The following is a 19,413-nucleotide window of genomic DNA, read 5'->3' on the forward strand; positions in this document are numbered from 1 at the left end:
ATCAGTGTGAGTCTGTGTGACAGTCAACCACTTTTTTCACACTAAAACATCTCAACACGACAAACTAAGATAGTATATTTAGTAAATATAGTTGTAAAATGCTCGCTAGCATCGTCACTGTGAGCTTGCTGACGTTAGCGTAAAGCACCACTAGGCCTTACAGTATCAGATCAGCTAGCTTGGCTGTGGACTTTTAAGCTTTGTTGTACAGTTATGTCGTCTTGTTGCCATGTCAGTGTGACGTCCACTACTTGGGTCCAGGGTGAAACGTTTTGCTAAACATAGTTGTGAAATATTAGCATGCTAGCATTGTCATTTAGCTTGTTGACTTCAGCCTGTAGCACCACTGTGCCTCACAGAGCAGCTAGCATAGCTGTAGCCTCCTTTGTTCTCATCTCTTCTGTATATATTAATGTTGTGTTTATGTCTATAGTCATTCTCTCCTTCCAAATCTTTTTCACGTTTCTTAAATACCTGATTTGAAGGTCTCAAAGCAAATATGTTTGTTATGTGTTAGTATGCAAAATGAATACTACCTGACATCATTGCTCTCTGTATTATCAATTTATTGGCTGATGTATTGATTTTAAAAACCTAGTATTAGTTTCACAGTAAACTAAACTCATGCTGTCTGCTTACAGACAAACCAGCCTGTATAGCAAAAGCCACAGAGGCTGGACTGTTGGTAAATGGGCAGCATGAGTTTGGTTCTAGCCGATGTAGGACCGGTGCCGTGGACTCATCATGTGAACTTTCATCCTCCTGGGTTGTAGATCTGGGCAACAGGAGGCTGTTCTAAACAAATCTGATTTCCATGTTGAGCATGATAGATTGCCTGCTCTCCTCGCTGTGATTTCCCTTCTTCTGTGTTCAGACCAGTTCAGGAAGAAAGAGCTAAAAATGAGAATGAAAGCAGACTGTGGTTTGCCCTTGGTTCATTTTGTTTTGCTAAGCTTTCCAAGCCCGAGGCTTTGGCTATTACATGTCACCATCTGTCTCCTTATGCACATAAGTCTGTGCATTTTGTATTACATCCTGCCTCACAGTGTAAAACAGCACATTTAACTTGGACGAGGACACCGGCTGAAATTTGGTGAGCTTATCTGGTTCCATTTGGTTTTGAACAGGTTTGGCATTACTCGGCCAAACACACCAAACCAGATGATAAAACATGTCTTTGCTGTGTGGAGTACATCTGAATCCTTTAACTAGTTTGGTTCATAATGAAAACAGCTGTTGTTCTTTGTGTGGTTTAACCTGAAATACCTTTTTTAAAAAGTCCTACATCTTGTACCTGCTGCAGCAGCTTCTCATCATTCATGTCCCATCAATAAGCAAATGAAACACTGGATTTGGTTTATTTTACTGTTGGTGTAGCTGAAGCTCTGCAGTCAGATTGATCCGGTGGGTCTGTGAGCAGCAGGGCAGCGTTAACGAGTACTTCCTCATTAATGCATTAAGTGTGCATTTGATTGGAAAAATGTTTAACTATGATTGTTTATGGTGTGGATTATAATGGGCTCTTGTATGAATGTGATATGAACACAGGAGGCCTCAGACCCGGCAGAGCCCAGTAACTTCACCAGTCCTCAAGTGGAGCATGAACCTGCATCTATTTATGTCATTTTCTCTCCTCTCCTCTTCCTCCTCCTCCTCCTCCTCAGACGGCCTATAAGCCCTGGCTGTGTGCTCAGTATTTCCCCACCACCCAGCAGTCCTGTCAGAGGAAGGTACCGTGCCACCAGTACTGCCTGGAGGTCCAGCAGAGCTGTCCGTTCATCCTGCCCGACAACGATGACCTGATCCACGGCGGCAGCCCCAGCTTCATCTGCACAGGTTAATACGACTCTCTGGCCTGCATCCAGCACATGAACGCCTGTTTGCACGTGTGGGCGTTTGTGTGGCCTTGTGTTCTCTTCAGAGACGAACCTCCCAATTTAATTTATGTCGGTGAATGTGTGGAGAGCAGCGCTTTAGAAGACGATGCTCAGCAGTAACTCATCCACTGTGTGTGTCTCCATATTGACTGGATGGGCTCCCTCGAGGAAAACGGCGAGCTGTTTCCGAAGGCTTTCTGATGACATCTAGTGGCGCGTGTGAGCATTGCGGCTCTCGCACAAGGACATTTTAACAATGCATTGATAAATTGAATTTGGCCTGTCTCTCAATATTTACTGCAGTTTATTCCGTAGTAATCACCAAGGACTCAGCCTCAGAGGACCAGACGCTGGCCGTACGCCAAAGTTATCCGCAAGAGATGAGCAACATAACGGTGTCGTCTGTAAAGGCCCAGGCAGGAGTTTACACTTAATCTGGCTGATGTCTAATTGATGTCCTTGTGAGATGAACAAAAGAAGGAAAATGATGATTGTGGCTCAGAATGTGGAGGCCAGTCCTGTAGATGATGTAACAACACCAACATCCAGTAAATATGCATAAATTAAGGATACTGTCTTCTGAAATATTTATAAGTTTATGTTTTCTATACATTTGGAAAGGTGTAGTTTTAATATTTTTGTCGTTAAATTGTGTCTTCCGACCACATTGAGGTCGATTATTTGTCTTCAGACTGCGGTGCAGAAGCTGAGATGAACTCAGAGCTGACAGGTGCATGCAGGTGTTCTCAAGTCAACAGGAAGTGACTGATTGTGTTTCAGCTGCTGAATTGATGCACTTACCGCCACTGTCAGCAATTTCAGCTGCAGCACTACAGCGACACACAGATCTTGGTGGCAATTAAGCTACTTTAAGTCCTCGGTGCTCGTCTGCCACATTCTGGGTCTAAAATAGAACTCCTTCTCTGAGTCATAACTCAGTCAAATCTGAGCACACAGACGTGATGCACGTATTTTTAGATTCAGCATGACTTGTACTTTCCAAACATGTCATCATCTCATAAATTTAAAAAAGAATCCTTAAAAAACCACCACAAGAGATGCTCCTTGTAGCTGCAGAACCTGCCTGAGAATCGGCCTGTTTTTAGGTTTTCATCGTGTCAAACTGATCTCGTGACATTTATCTGTCAACATGGAGGTACGCTTCAAACAGTGACTGCTCAGAACTAATTCGGCGTCATTCAAAATGTAAATACAGGCGATAAGAATGCAGTTTACGTTGCAGCCTAATGCTAACTCCTTAGCAGTATTTGTACTTCCTGTTTACGTCTCTCAAAGCACCATGGGAACCGCAGTTCAAAAACTCAAGAAGTGTATGATTCAACCAGTTAGATGGTTTGATTTTGCACCAATATGTTGTTAGCATGAGCAGGATGGTTCATATAGTCCTGGACTGGTGGAGCTCAGGGTTGGGTGGATGTGAAATGAGTTGTACCCATGATATGTGGAGGGTTTTTAAATTAATTGAAGGGGAAATAGTTGGAAGTTTTTATTCCAGTCACTTTTAAACTATCCCTTTAACACAGGTGGAACAAATCGTAGAGGAGAGTCGGTCAGGTGCTAATCAAACACAGAGAGGAGTTCTAATCCATCAGACCCATCAGTCCTCCATCATCCATCACTTCCTGCTTTAGTCTGCTGGAGTTTCCCGTCGGCCGGCTAAGTTTTCCTGATGAGAGCAGCGACACGCTGGCAAGTTGAGGTTTCAGGAGTCATCACCTGATGCAGCGATGCGTCAGCCTCTGTGTGGTCCTGGAGTTTAATTTGAGTTCAGCTGAGGGTCACCACGTCTGGTCCTCCATGCTTTATTAGAGCCACACGGGGAGGTGCAGCGGCTTCCATCCATCTACGGAGCCGACGGATGTCCAGAAGGAGGGTCGGTGTCGGCGAGATAATCATCATTATGCTTCAGATAAACTACTGGATGCAGGTTGTTGTTATTAACGGATTATTGCTGCCGTGTATCAGGCTGACATCAGCAGCTTTACTGGACGTCTCAGCGCCGCCCGGCTGCTTCTGGACAACGTGCTCGTCCCTCATTCACTACGTCTTCAGTTTCCCTTTAGAAACTTAAAACTCTTTATAAACTTGTGCTTTCTGTGACTTTCTTTGGATGTTTGAGCTTCAGTGTGTAGTTGCATTTTAAAGGCCTTCAAAAACAGCTTTTTCCTGAGTCAGCCTCGAACTTTGAGCCCGACACAAACTATTCTGCTCTTCCACACGAGAGATGATCGATGTTTGTTTATTTCTTATTGGACAAAGTGATGCTTTCACGCACCAGTCAGAGATCACGACATCTGAATAATTATCTGAAAGACAGAATCAGATCAAACTACGATCACACGTCGTGCTGAAGCAGGTTTTGTTCTCAATGTGTGACAAATCCGAGGATATTTAGTTTTATGAACATTAGCTTTGATTGTTATTTATTTAGTTATTCATGAATATTTAATACGTCAGGATGAAGTTAACTTTGACAGACTTTAAAATGAAGTTTAACAGAAAAACAAGTGAGCAAACTGTTTATACAACAGCATCTATCTGAAGTTTGCTAACATTAGCCACCATGAACTAAAGCTGGAGCTCAGAGCAGAACAAGAGGATGGAGCAGCTGAACATCTTCCATCTGGTAAATCCTGCAGCTTTAACAGAGGAATGAATTATACTGAATATAGATGTGGGATTCTTTCTCTTGGAAATCCTGATGTCTCGTGATCTCAAAGCCACAGAAGTGTCATTTATTGGTGTTTATTTGCAAAGCAAACGTGTTTTTAACAGAACACCAGATTACCAGTGACCCTTGTTTTAAATAGAATTAAACAGCAGAGAACAGTCAGCGTTTTCACTCGCTGTCATCTCTTTCTCAGGGCTCTTGAGGGATCGTCCATCAGACAGCGAGGCGCAGTGCTGCGACGTCCGATGGGACTCCAAAATGGACAACCCTTCAGGCGGCACGCTAAAAAGGACTGCTTCTTCCTGCCAGCCCGAGGGGGCCTCGGTCACCTCCGCCGCCACCCCGAGACTGTGCAGCGGGCGACTGAAGATCTGCCTGCTGGCCCTCGTCCTCCTACACACTGTCATCATCATTTCAGCCTCCCATAATTCTACATTGGTGGGCGTGGCTGCCATTTTCTCACCAGATGAGAGTGCTTCTAACGAGGAGTGAACCTTGGGGTTGAATCAAGGCTGGAGCTTGCAAAGAATGATGTCGCCGGAGCAGGATTATGGCTTTTACAGTGTCATGGCTGCCAGGGACACATCTGGCGAGACGTGCTGGAAATGCCTCTACAATCTGCCGCCGATGAACCATCAACCACAGGAAGTGGGAGGGTTTGAACTGGAGCTGAGGGTGCTGGGATTGGACATCGACCAAACCGCGATGTTTGAGAACCACCCCCCTAAAAGAACTGACCTCTTGCCACTTGAAACCTGCTCATTGTTTCTATTCCATCCAAATGTTTTCTAGCATATTGTCCCTCCTCTCCTCCCCTTCCCTCCTTCCCTCCTTCCTTCCTTCCCTCCTTCCCTCCTTCCCTCCCTCCTCCCTCCGTTTTTGCTGTGTGTATGGATAGCATGTCAGAGGAACAACGGACATCGACGAAGCCTGCGCTCTCACTCGTCATTACCCTTTTTTCAGGTGCCAGAATGTTTTGACATATCAACTGTGTTCCACGTCCTCCTCTGTCCCACCTGGGAGGCGTCTCCTTCACTAGCGTGTCTGTACCGTTTGCTCGAGGGCCTGCCAGGACCAGCTCATCCATCACTCATGTGGGTCTTGTTTCTCTGAAAACAAAAACTGTATGTTGATTCTTCTGTGTTCTGATGTTCGGCTTGTATTTTTGTCCCCTCTGCACCTTTTCTCATCCCCCCTACGACGGTACATGCCTACACATTTTAGGAACCTTAAGTGCTCTGAGACTGGCTCGCTTTCTCTTCTAGCTGGTTGGCCGTTGAGCGAGTCAGGAGGGGTGAAGTGGCAAAGGTAGCAGCTCGCGATGGCGGGGCGTGATCCAGCCGAGCGTAGTCGCCGCGCGGTGCTCCCGAAGTGGTGTTCTCTGGTTTTTTTAAGTGTTCAGTTTACCTCATACGGTGGAGTCGGTGGAGCCACAGCGAGTATTTCGACCTGTCAGACTTTAAGACTGCAGGGACAACCCAGGGACACTAGAGGACAGCTGCACGAAGCCAAAACACCAGAGGCCTCATTTATCAAGGACGCTGAAGCTCGTTCCCGCACACGGAATCCGGTTCATCTGTTGGGTCGTGTGTTTCTGAATGCGCATACATTTACAGCAGACTTCTGACCACAAACACCAACAAACAAAACCCTAGTGGGGCACTTAGCCAGCCATGTCCGTATAAGTGGTTTCTTTTGGAAGCCCAATCTCATTCCCCCTTGAGTAAAAATATACCATTAAACTCAAAGAGAAATGGAAGTTGGAGCTTCTTTAGTGTCAACTTTAACTTCATGCTAGGTAGCAGGTGAACTGTTTGCTAACAACACTGGCTACGATTAGGGGCCACTGTAATGTTGATCTTTTAAATCTTTGCCAAATTGCCAGAAAGATTAAGCACAAAGCCAGCTGACGTATCCTAGACGGTCCTAGAATCACTACAGTGGATTTTATCATCGTTCCATTCATTGTAGGATCTCTTGGGCTGCTCAGTCCTGACGATTGTCGGCCACAAACTACAAGAACGGCGTGTTTCGCTGCACAGACTGTGTATAAAAGATGGACGTAGCCCCCGTCGATATCACCCACTGGATTCCGTTCTCCAGCCTTGAGTTTGGAATTTATCCGTCACCATCTTGCTCTTTTGAAACCAGACCTGACATAAAACAAAGACAGATGGATGTGACTCAGAACTCAAGGACACTACACGCTGCGATACAGTACAGCTCTGCCATCAAAGACACTCTAAACAGGACTGTAGTTTACAAAATGAACATCATGCCGTGTTGTGGTAGATTGAAACTAGCGATCGAGACCATAAGCTCATGAGGAAAACGAGTCCTGAGGTAACAGATCAAAGAGGAAGTAGGGCCAGTTTCTCAAAGACCACTATAGCATCTGACTTCTTTTTGCAGCCAGAGGAGGCGCCCCCTGCTGGCTGTTAGAAGAATGCAGGTCCTGCACTGGCCTTTTTAGACCCGGAGGTTACGTCCGTCTTTTATATACAGTTTGTGGTTTACAGCTTTTTAAAGGTGCAGTGTGTAGCATCCAGCAGGCTGCAACGAACTGAACATGTCTGTGAAGATGCTCAGTCATCCTGATTATTCCCGTAGTTTAATCGTAGCAACTGGACTTGCTTGAGTTCCTTGAAGACGTTCCACCTCTCATCCAAGAGGCTTCATCGGTTCTGACTGACTAGTTGGGAGTTCCAGATATCCTTAAGGAGCCATTAACACCTGAGTTTTGGTTTCAACTGGAGGTTTGTTGCTCCTCCCCTTTGTTAAGTGAGGACTCCTTAAGGATATCTGGAACTCCCAACCAGTCAGTCAGAACTGATGAGAGGTGAAACGTCCTCAAGGAACTCAAGCAAGTCCAGACGCTACGATTAACCTAACTAACTGAATACCTCTCGGCTTACTCCCCCCTTCCAAGCGTCTAGAAGAACCTGTTTTCCCCACAAAAAAATACATAACAGGACCTCTTCAGAGCCACGTTTTCCCATTCTGGACTACCGTAGAAACATGGTGGTGCAAGATGGCAAACATTGAGGAAGAAGACCCACTCCCTCTGTAGACACAAAGGGCTCATTCTTAGCTAACGACAACAACACACTAATGAAGACCTATTTATGAATATTAGAACTCTGCCAGTAGATGAATCTAATCCCTACACACTGATCCTTTAACAACGCAGCAGAACATGCGAGAGTCCTTGACTAATCAGCAACATTTAGCGCTGCACGCCCCATCCTCCAAGTTCTTGAACCTTTAGAAAGTAGCACCCCTCCAACAGGCACTTTCTGGAGGGTAAAACTTGCTCTTCTTTGCCTGGAAACGCAGGCAGGAGAAGTGACTTCTTCAGAATGCCCCTGTCTCCTGGGGTAAGATCCCGCTGTGGCGACGTACCTTTAGCTTGATAAATGAGGCCCCTGATCTTTGAGTGCCTCTCTGTTGCGTAAACCCAGTGAGGCAGAAGCTGGCAATGGAGCAATATAGAAAAAAAAACAGCCAGGTTAGTGTCCTACTTTGTGGCATCTTCACTCCTGATGGCTCGGCTTTCCAGTGTAATAGCTGCTGCAAGTGACCAGCCGGCGAGCCAATCAATCAATCAATCAAACCGGTGACTCTTAAATCACCCGTAGACGAGCTGATCAACCGCTATCTCTCACAGACTAGCAAAGGGCTGCTGTGTTAGTGTCAGCGTGTGAGGAGTGTGAGGAGTTTTCAAGGGCTGATCCATCTGATTTTGTTCTCGCTTTTTTTTCTTCTTCTTCTTCTTCTGTCTTTTGCTTGACTGCTGCTAGTAACGTGCACATTGACACGAGGACAGGTCTCGCAGGGATTAAGAAGACGTTCCTTTTTTTTTTTTTAGCTAGAGATTGGACAGAAAAAGAGATTAATCCAAAGCTTGATACCACGAGCAACTAGTGACATACCAAAAAGTGAAGCTGAGGACGATGAATCTTACTAATGAAGCAGTTTTTTTTTGTTTTTTTCCCCTCCGTCCTCCATCCTGGTTGCCTCTAATGATCGGCTAAAGACAGATTGAAGTTTTAACTGCCTGCAAATTGTCTCGGCTGTGAAAACATGGTATGGGTGCCCCTCCCCCGTCCCCATTAACAGCTTGACCTTACCTCGCCTCGCATCACGTAACGGCCATCGATTCGCTCTTCGCTCACACAGCATCGGAGTGGGATGTCACATGAAAGTCAAGTTTGCCTCTGGATTTTCACGATGCGGTGCGTAGACTTTTAGCCTCCCCAGTTTGCTCTCTTTTTGCTCGGTACTCTTGTGTAATTTTGTTGTTTTTAATTTTATTTCCTCGACAAACTCTGTTGATGAGAACGACATTCCCTTGAAGACAGCAGCGGATGTAATAGGCCCACACTTTGTGCTCCGTCCCTTCCATCTCTAGCTGTTCATGATCTGAGTCCTGTGGATCTATGCAGATGAACCCATCCCAAACCACTTCCCCCAACCTCCACCTCCACCTCCACCACCTCCCCCCTTGTCCTTTCTGTTGTAAATATGTCCTGAGGATGTGGGATCCCGACCCGTCCCCCTCCCACCTTCCCCGGCCTCCCTCCCCACTGTTGGATCTCACTGTGTTTTCTGTTCGCCTCCTTGGTTTTCGTCTGTTTTTTGAGATTTTTGCCGCATTTTTCTGTTGTCTAAAGCAGTGGTGTGAGTTGATGAGTAGGACTAAGTTGGATGTTAAAAAGACGAGATAAAGAGGTCTTAAGAAAAATATACAAAAAAAATGAAGCTTGAATTGAGAAAAAGGGTTCAAATATAGAGAAAAAAAATTATGATAAAGTTGTCATATTGTCATACTAGAGATGCTTTAGTTTGCTAATTTACTTTCTTTTTTTTCTACAAAAGACTTGGATGAAATTATTTATAAAATGCGTCCCACGAGTCATGATCTTTTTTGGACGTAAAACAAATACATTTATTAACATTTTGTTCAAAAGAAAATAAATATAAATTATGTTAAACATTACTGGTGTTTGTGTTGTTTTCAGAGTGTCTTCAACATCGATTAAGTCTTCAACATTGAATTGGATCAGATAAAACGTGATAAGATGAAAAATGTTTACATAAGTCATAACAGATATTTATTATTTCATATTTTTGTTTCAAATAAGTCTGTTATTGCTCTATAATGACATAATTCATGATATTTGCTGTTTCAACCTTCGCTGGCCTCTTCCCTCTTTAGCTAGCAAGCTCAACATGTGCTACATGTAGCCACTTAGCTAGTGTTAGCTAGAGCAACAACAAAGCTAATGCTAATCTGACTCAAACAGCTGCTGTAGGCAAACAGACAGTAACTATATCTCTTTAGCTTAGCAAGGTGGTTCAAACTACCTACCTAGCTAACCAGAGCTAACTACGCTAACAAGTGAGCTTAGATAATTAAACAGTTTGTCCATGCAGCAAATATTAGCTGCTCTCATTAACACTAGCCGTGTTTCCATGTCATTATCAAGAGAATTTGAAGCAAACTTTTGAATTTTCTTTAAAAAGAACACGTGAATTCGGCCTGTTTGGACTCAATAAGGTAGGTTGTGTTTTGTTGTCAGAAACTGACAGTATATGCAATGCTACACAGCCCGATAATAAATGAAGCAGAAGAAGCTGGAAGGAAAACAAGTTGTTTGCTAACGAAGACACAAACAAAACCTGGGCCATTTAAAATGTAAACAAGTCTTCAGTAGTTGTTTTCAGTTGGTGAAGTTGTAATGATTCACGTCAGCTGGTGTTGGACGTGTTTAATGCTGTTCGGAGACGAGGACGACAAAAGAAGCGGAAACTGCTGATCAGTTGTGTGAGTTAAATGTTATTCTGTTATTTCACTTCATTGAAGAGTGAATTTAAAGCTCACAACCCTACCTAGCTAGTTAGCTTAGCCATTGTGACATTATGCACTGATATGTGGATGACCGTTTTGAAGAGTTTTCTACTTCCTGGTCGCCACTTTGGTTATTTTTGAGCCTGAAATGACCATATATGGACGACAGGGCAAGTCTGGAGAGGAGGAAGGGGCGGGACTGAGTGAGATATGCAGCCTATGCTAACAACATTAGCTTCCGTGGGTTGAGGTAAAATTTATTGCTAATTCTTTAATCTTAGTAACTAATTGTGTTACTGCTGGCAAATATTACATATAACAGCAGTANAGAGGATGGAGCAGCTGAACATCTTCCATCTGGTAAATCCTGCAGCTTTAACAGAGGAATGAATTATACTGAATATAGATGTGGGATTCTTTCTCTTGGAAATCCTGATGTCTCGTGATCTCAAAGCCACAGAAGTGTCATTTATTGGTGTTTATTTGCAAAGCAAACGTGTTTTTAACAGAACACCAGATTACCAGTGACCCTTGTTTTAAATAGAATTAAACAGCAGAGGACAGTCAGCGTTTTCACCCGCTGTCATCTCTTTCTCAGGGCTCTTGAGGGATCGTCCATCAGACAGCGAGGCGCAGTGCTGCGACGTCCGATGGGACTCCAAAATGGACAACCCTTCAGGCGGCACGCTAAAAAGGACTGCTTCTTCCTGCCAGCCCGAGGGGGCCTCGGTCACCTCCGCCGCCACCCCGAGACTGTGCAGCGGGCGACTGAAGATCTGCCTGCTGGCCCTCGTCCTCCTACACACTGTCATCATCATTTCAGCCTCCCATAATTCTACATTGGTGGGCGTGGCTGCCATTTTCTCACCAGATGAGAGTGCTTCTAACGAGGAGTGAACCTTGGGGTTGAATCAAGGCTGGAGCTTGCAAAGAATGATGTCGCCGGAGCAGGATTATGGCTTTTACAGTGTCATGGCTGCCAGGGACACATCTGGCGAGACGTGCTGGAAATGCCTCTACAATCTGCCGCCGATGAACCATCAACCACAGGAAGTGGGAGGGTTTGAACTGGAGCTGAGGGTGCTGGGATTGGACATCGACCAAACCGCGATGTTTGAGAACCACCCCCCTAAAAGAACTGACCTCTTGCCACTTGAAACCTGCTCATTGTTTCTATTCCATCCAAATGTTTTCTAGCATATTGTCCCTCCTCTCCTCCCCTTCCCTCCTTCCCTCCTTCCTTCCTTCCCTCCTTCCCTCCTTCCCTCCCTCCTCCCTCCGTTTTTGCTGTGTGTATGGATAGCATGTCAGAGGAACAACGGACATCGACGAAGCCTGCGCTCTCACTCGTCATTACCCTTTTTTCAGGTGCCAGAATGTTTTGACATATCAACTGTGTTCCACGTCCTCCTCTGTCCCACCTGGGAGGCGTCTCCTTCACTAGCGTGTCTGTACCGTTTGCTCGAGGGCCTGCCAGGACCAGCTCATCCATCACTCATGTGGGTCTTGTTTCTCTGAAAACAAAAACTGTATGTTGATTCTTCTGTGTTCTGATGTTCGGCTTGTATTTTTGTCCCCTCTGCACCTTTTCTCATCCCCCCTTACGACGGTACATGCCTACACATTTTAGGAACCTTAAGTGCTCTGAGACTGGCTCGCTTTCTCTTCTAGCTGGTTGGCCGTTGAGCGAGTCAGGAGGGGTGAAGTGGCAAAGGTAGCAGCTCGCGATGGCGGGGCGCGTTCCAGCCGAGCGTAGTCGCCGCGCGGTGCTCCCGAAGTGGTGTTCTCTGGTTTTTTTAAGTGTTCAGTTTACCTCATACGGTGGAGTCGGTGGAGCCACAGCGAGTATTTCGACCTGTCAGACTTTAAGACTGCAGGGACAACCCAGGGACACTAGAGGACAGCTGCACGAAGCCAAAACACCAGAGGCCTCATTTATCAAGGACGCTGAAGCTCGTTCCCGCACACGGAATCCGGTTCATCTGTTGGGTCGTGTGTTTCTGAATGCGCATACATTTACAGCAGACTTCTGACCACAAACACCAACAAACAAAACCCTAGTGGGGCACTTAGCCAGCCATGTCCGTATAAGTGGTTTCTTTTGGAAGCCCAATCTCATTCCCCCTTGAGTAAAAATATACCATTAAACTCAAAGAGAAATGGAAGTTGGAGCTTCTTTAGTGTCAACTTTAACTTCATGCTAGGTAGCAGGTGAACTGTTTGCTAACAACACTGGCTACGATTAGGGGCCACTGTAATGTTGATCTTTTAAATCTTTGCCAAATTGCCAGAAAGATTAAGCACAAAGCCAGCTGACGTATCCTAGACGGTCCTAGAATCACTACAGTGGATTTTATCATCGTTCCATTCATTGTAGGATCTCTTGGGCTGCTCAGTCCTGACGATTGTCGGCCACAAACTACAAGAACGGCGTGTTTCGCTGCACAGACTGTGTATAAAAGATGGACGTAGCCCCCGTCGATATCACCCACTGGATTCCGTTCTCCAGCCTTGAGTTTGGAATTTATCCGTCACCATCTTGCTCTTTTGAAACCAGACCTGACATAAAACAAAGACAGATGGATGTGACTCAGAACTCAAGGACACTACACGCTGCGATACAGTACAGCTCTGCCATCAAAGACACTCTAAACAGGACTGTAGTTTACAAAATGAACATCATGCCGTGTTGTGGTAGATTGAAACTAGCGATCGAGACCATAAGCTCATGAGGAAAACGAGTCCTGAGGTAACAGATCAAAGAGGAAGTAGGGCCAGTTTCTCAAAGACCACTATAGCATCTGACTTCTTTTTGCAGCCAGAGGAGGCGCCCCCTGCTGGCTGTTAGAAGAATGCAGGTCCTGCACTGGCCTTTTTAGACCCGGAGGTTACGTCCGTCTTTTATATACAGTTTGTGGTTTACAGCTTTTTAAAGGTGCAGTGTGTAGCATCCAGCAGGCTGCAACGAACTGAACATGTCTGTGAAGATGCTCAGTCATCCTGATTATTCCCGTAGTTTAATCGTAGCAACTGGACTTGCTTGAGTTCCTTGAAGACGTTCCACCTCTCATCCAAGAGGCTTCATCGGTTCTGACTGACTAGTTGGGAGTTCCAGATATCCTTAAGGAGCCATTAACACCTGAGTTTTGGTTTCAACTGGAGGTTTGTTGCTCCTCCCCTTTGTTAAGTGAGGACTCCTTAAGGATATCTGGAACTCCCAACCAGTCAGTCAGAACTGATGAGAGGTGAAACGTCCTCAAGGAACTCAAGCAAGTCCAGACGCTACGATTAACCTAACTAACTGAATACCTCTCGGCTTACTCCCCCCTTCCAAGCGTCTAGAAGAACCTGTTTTCCCCACAAAAAAATACATAACAGGACCTCTTCAGAGCCACGTTTTCCCATTCTGGACTACCGTAGAAACATGGTGGTGCAAGATGGCAAACATTGAGGAAGAAGACCCACTCCCTCTGTAGACACAAAGGGCTCATTCTTAGCTAACGACAACAACACACTAATGAAGACCTATTTATGAATATTAGAACTCTGCCAGTAGATGAATCTAATCCCTACACACTGATCCTTTAACAACGCAGCAGAACATGCGAGAGTCCTTGACTAATCAGCAACATTTAGCGCTGCACGCCCCATCCTCCAAGTTCTTGAACCTTTAGAAAGTAGCACCCCTCCAACAGGCACTTTCTGGAGGGTAAAACTTGCTCTTCTTTGCCTGGAAACGCAGGCAGGAGAAGTGACTTCTTCAGAATGCCCCTGTCTCCTGGGGTAAGATCCCGCTGTGGCGACGTACCTTTAGCTTGATAAATGAGGCCCCTGATCTTTGAGTGCCTCTCTGTTGCGTAAACCCAGTGAGGCAGAAGCTGGCAATGGAGCAATATAGAAAAAAAAACAGCCAGGTTAGTGTCCTACTTTGTGGCATCTTCACTCCTGATGGCTCGGCTTTCCAGTGTAATAGCTGCTGCAAGTGACCAGCCGGCGAGCCAATCAATCAATCAATCAAACCGGTGACTCTTAAATCACCCGTAGACGAGCTGATCAACCGCTATCTCTCACAGACTAGCAAAGGGCTGCTGTGTTAGTGTCAGCGTGTGAGGAGTGTGAGGAGTTTTCAAGGGCTGATCCATCTGATTTTGTTCTCGCTTTTTTTTCTTCTTCTTCTTCTTCTGTCTTTTGCTTGACTGCTGCTAGTAACGTGCACATTGACACGAGGACAGGTCTCGCAGGGATTAAGAAGACGTTCCTTTTTTTTTTTTTAGCTAGAGATTGGACAGAAAAAGAGATTAATCCAAAGCTTGATACCACGAGCAACTAGTGACATACCAAAAAGTGAAGCTGAGGACGATGAATCTTACTAATGAAGCAGTTTTTTTTTGTTTTTTTCCCCTCCGTCCTCCATCCTGGTTGCCTCTAATGATCGGCTAAAGACAGATTGAAGTTTTAACTGCCTGCAAATTGTCTCGGCTGTGAAAACATGGTATGGGTGCCCCTCCCCCGTCCCCATTAACAGCTTGACCTTACCTCGCCTCGCATCACGTAACGGCCATCGATTCGCTCTTCGCTCACACAGCATCGGAGTGGGATGTCACATGAAAGTCAAGTTTGCCTCTGGATTTTCACGATGCGGTGCGTAGACTTTTAGCCTCCCCAGTTTGCTCTCTTTTTGCTCGGTACTCTTGTGTAATTTTGTTGTTTTTAATTTTATTTCCTCGACAAACTCTGTTGATGAGAACGACATTCCCTTGAAGACAGCAGCGGATGTAATAGGCCCACACTTTGTGCTCCGTCCCTTCCATCTCTAGCTGTTCATGATCTGAGTCCTGTGGATCTATGCAGATGAACCCATCCCAAACCACTTCCCCCAACCTCCACCTCCACCTCCACCACCTCCCCCCTTGTCCTTTCTGTTGTAAATATGTCCTGAGGATGTGGGATCCCGACCCGTCCCCCTCCCACCTTCCCCGGCCTCCCTCCCCACTGTTGGATCTCACTGTGTTTTCTGTTCGCCTCCTTGGTTTTCGTCTGTTTTTTGAGATTTTTGCCGCATTTTTCTGTTGTCTAAAGCAGTGGTGTGAGTTGATGAGTAGGACTAAGTTGGATGTTAAAAAGACGAGATAAAGAGGTCTTAAGAAAAATATACAAAAAAAATGAAGCTTGAATTGAGAAAAAGGGTTCAAATATAGAGAAAAAAAATTATGATAAAGTTGTCATATTGTCATACTAGAGATGCTTTAGTTTGCTAATTTACTTTCTTTTTTTTCTACAAAAGACTTGGATGAAATTATTTATAAAATGCGTCCCACGAGTCATGATCTTTTTTGGACGTAAAACAAATACATTTATTAACATTTTGTTCAAAAGAAAATAAATATAAATTATGTTAAACATTACTGGTGTTTGTGTTGTTTTCAGAGTGTCTTCAACATCGATTAAGTCTTCAACATTGAATTGGATCAGATAAAACGTGATAAGATGAAAAATGTTTACATAAGTCATAACAGATATTTATTATTTCATATTTTTGTTTCAAATAAGTCTGTTATTGCTCTATAATGACATAATTCATGATATTTGCTGTTTCAACCTTCGCTGGCCTCTTCCCTCTTTAGCTAGCAAGCTCAACATGTGCTACATGTAGCCACTTAGCTAGTGTTAGCTAGAGCAACAACAAAGCTAATGCTAATCTGACTCAAACAGCTGCTGTAGGCAAACAGACAGTAACTATATCTCTTTAGCTTAGCAAGGTGGTTCAAACTACCTACCTAGCTAACCAGAGCTAACTACGCTAACAAGTGAGCTTAGATAATTAAACAGTTTGTCCATGCAGCAAATATTAGCTGCTCTCATTAACACTAGCCGTGTTTCCATGTCATTATCAAGAGAATTTGAAGCAAACTTTTGAATTTTCTTTAAAAAGAACACGTGAATTCGGCCTGTTTGGACTCAATAAGGTAGGTTGTGTTTTGTTGTCAGAAACTGACAGTATATGCAATGCTACACAGCCCGATAATAAATGAAGCAGAAGAAGCTGGAAGGAAAACAAGTTGTTTGCTAACGAAGACACAAACAAAACCTGGGCCATTTAAAATGTAAACAAGTCTTCAGTAGTTGTTTTCAGTTGGTGAAGTTGTAATGATTCACGTCAGCTGGTGTTGGACGTGTTTAATGCTGTTCGGAGACGAGGACGACAAAAGAAGCGGAAACTGCTGATCAGTTGTGTGAGTTAAATGTTATTCTGTTATTTCACTTCATTGAAGAGTGAATTTAAAGCTCACAACCCTACCTAGCTAGTTAGCTTAGCCATTGTGACATTATGCACTGATATGTGGATGACCGTTTTGAAGAGTTTTCTACTTCCTGGTCGCCACTTTGGTTATTTTTGAGCCTGAAATGACCATATATGGACGACAGGGCAAGTCTGGAGAGGAGGAAGGGGCGGGACTGAGTGAGATATGCAGCCTATGCTAACAACATTAGCTTCCGTGGGTTGAGGTAAAATTTATTGCTAATTCTTTAATCTTAGTAACTAATTGTGTTACTGCTGGCAAATATTACATATAACAGCAGTAATCTACATTACTGTATCTGAAGTTATTACTGGACGACATTTACTTACATTTGTTTTATATACAGTCCATGTGTGGTAGGTAGCAACTGCAGCCTCGCTAAGGTAAGTGTTTATTTACAGCAGCTATAATTGTTTAAGTCAGAAACACCAAAATCTTTATAGACAACACTTGGCAGCCATCTTGGTAAAACCCCTGGGAAGTTGTTTTGGCGAACAGGACCAGGCCTCGATTTAACTGAATGGAAAAAAGACCTGAGAAATATTACTTCAGTGGTCAATGGAACATGAAAAGCACATGTGCAGAACAAGCAAAACAATGTAAACAGCTTAATTACATGAGTTTTTTAAATTTCCAAAATGATTTACCAACTTACTGTTTCACGTACAGATTTGCGCCGTTCATTCATGGGATATAAATATGGAACTCTGAGGAGTTTCATTCATAAAACACCTGCAGACAGATTCAGTCCAGTGTCTCATGTTGACCAGCAGGGGGCAGCACAGCATCACATTTCAGGATTCACAATAAAGTCATCTGTCTGATCAGGTGTTATGAAGAGCTCCTGCACGCCTTGTCACACCTCCACCCAAGCATCTGTCACGATTCATTTCCACTCGCTCTGATAAAGTTTGCTTTCCGTCAGCGGATGATTTTCTGTCTTCCACGGGGGAGAGTTTCCCCCCCGAGTGTTGCATCAAGCGTAAAAACATCTTTTTGCTTCGTAGAGTCTCAAAAACTGATATCTCACTTGTGGGCATCATCAGCTTGATGGAGTCATTATGGTTCTCAAAACAGGCTGAAAACCTGGATGAAAATGAAATGACGTCGTGCCTGTGGGAGGGTTTTCAAACAACCGGGAAACAAGCTCTGCTGACTAGAGACACACAAGCTGAGGACGTTGGGTTTGTTTGGTGTTGAAGGATGAGTTCTTCTTTTTAAGGATGCCAACAGCGGATCCCCCTAAAAAAAAAACCCTGCAGAGCCCCGGCAGGTCTGTGTGGAGGCCCCTCATGGCTTGTTGGGACCTCTGAGGAACTGCACAGGCGGTAACTTCCAGGTAGTTGTAATCTAGTTTTGTTTGGATAAGTTTATCTGATGGGATTTCATCTGATCTGATTAAAACTTTTGTGATGTGACACGTTCCTTGTCAGCGTGAATCTGGTCAAGGCTCAATGAGAAGCTACATGGAAAGGTGAGTTTTATTTCTTTTCTTTTTTGTTGACTCTTCATGCTTCTGGAAGCCTTGAAATCTCCAACAGAAGGAGTTTTGCACCAGATTTTCCAGTGCTGATTTCTTTCAGCCCTCTCTCTCCCTTCCTGTCGGCCTAATTAATGCAGAGATTGGAGACAGCTGATTGGATCGGCTCACCTGCTCACAATCACCTGGTTCCATACTCAGCTCAGTCCTCCACTCTCTGCCTGACCATAAGCATTCAAACCCTGTTTCCCTGCTGATCCCTGACCTGTCTCCTACCTGCCTTTCATAAGCCTGCCTGCCCCTTTAGTTTAGTTTCCCTTTCCTGTGAGTATCCCTGTTTTGTCAGTCTTACCATATTTTATTACCTCTGCCAAGGAGGTTATGTTTTAACTGGTGTTTGTGTTTGTGTTTGTTTGTTTGTTTGTTAGCAAGATAACTCGAAAAGTTCTGAACAGATTTTCATGAAACTTTCAGGAAATGTTGATAATGGCACAATGAACAGATGATAAAATTTTGGTGATGTTCTGGCTTACCGTCTGGTTATTTTCTTATAAAACAGTAAATGCTGTTAAGTGTCACAGTCGTGCATAATGCTGTTGTTGCACTGTTTGTCCACTAGATGGAGCTCTGACTCCATTCAGTCCTTCAGTCCTCACTGCTGTCTTCTCAGTAGTGCAGGAGGAAGTTTCTGACAGATACATTCAGAACCACGTTGTGACATTAACAATGACTCAACATGAGTCCTGTTTCACTTTAACTCTCTTTGCCATGTGTCAGGACGACTGACTTTTCATTTATGTTGCATTGCTAAAGTTGTGCTAACCTAGCTTAAGTTGCTCCCTGTCTGTTTATGTTGACAATAACATCGCTGTAGTTACGCAGAAGTAAGTGAACAAACTATCTGAGAGCGTTCATCACTCTGTCAGCTTGTTGTTAATGATATCGATGTTAACTCAAAGGCTAAAGCTGTGTTTTGATTCTCCATGAATCTAGTAGTGTAGATCAAATGAATGCAGGACTTTAACATTGGCTGGAAATCACAGTATGGTGGAAATGAGCTGCTTGGAGGAGGTCTGAGCTCCTATTCTGTTTGTTGGTCTTCTCTAGATTTTTGTAGTTTTTCTCCTTTTTTGGACTGAGGTTTGGTTTTCCTCTGTTCAGTTCTCTCCTGTTAAATTCTTCTTTTTTAAATTGGTTGGTTTTACTTTCCT

The 19,413-nt window shown here is 44.3% G+C and overlaps 1 protein-coding gene across 1 annotated transcript in view; it reads left to right on the forward strand.

Moving 5' to 3' along the window:
* The window catches only part of nalf1a (NALCN channel auxiliary factor 1a), a 46,993-nt gene extending 41,635 nt beyond the window's left edge, over window positions 1–5,358 (forward strand). The window contains exons 2-3 of the mRNA XM_008283132.1: window positions 1,665–1,836; window positions 4,763–5,358. Coding sequence (XP_008281354.1) covers window positions 1,665–1,836; window positions 4,763–5,061 — 471 coding nt within the window. The 3' untranslated portion in view covers window positions 5,062–5,358. The remainder of the gene's footprint in view (window positions 1–1,664; window positions 1,837–4,762) is intronic.
* Window positions 5,359–19,413: the final 14,055 nt, after the last annotated feature.

This window comes from Stegastes partitus, unplaced genomic scaffold (assembly GCF_000690725.1).
Source record: "Stegastes partitus isolate 25-593 unplaced genomic scaffold, Stegastes_partitus-1.0.2 Scaffold298, whole genome shotgun sequence".
Taxonomy (NCBI): Eukaryota; Metazoa; Chordata; class Actinopteri; family Pomacentridae; genus Stegastes; species Stegastes partitus.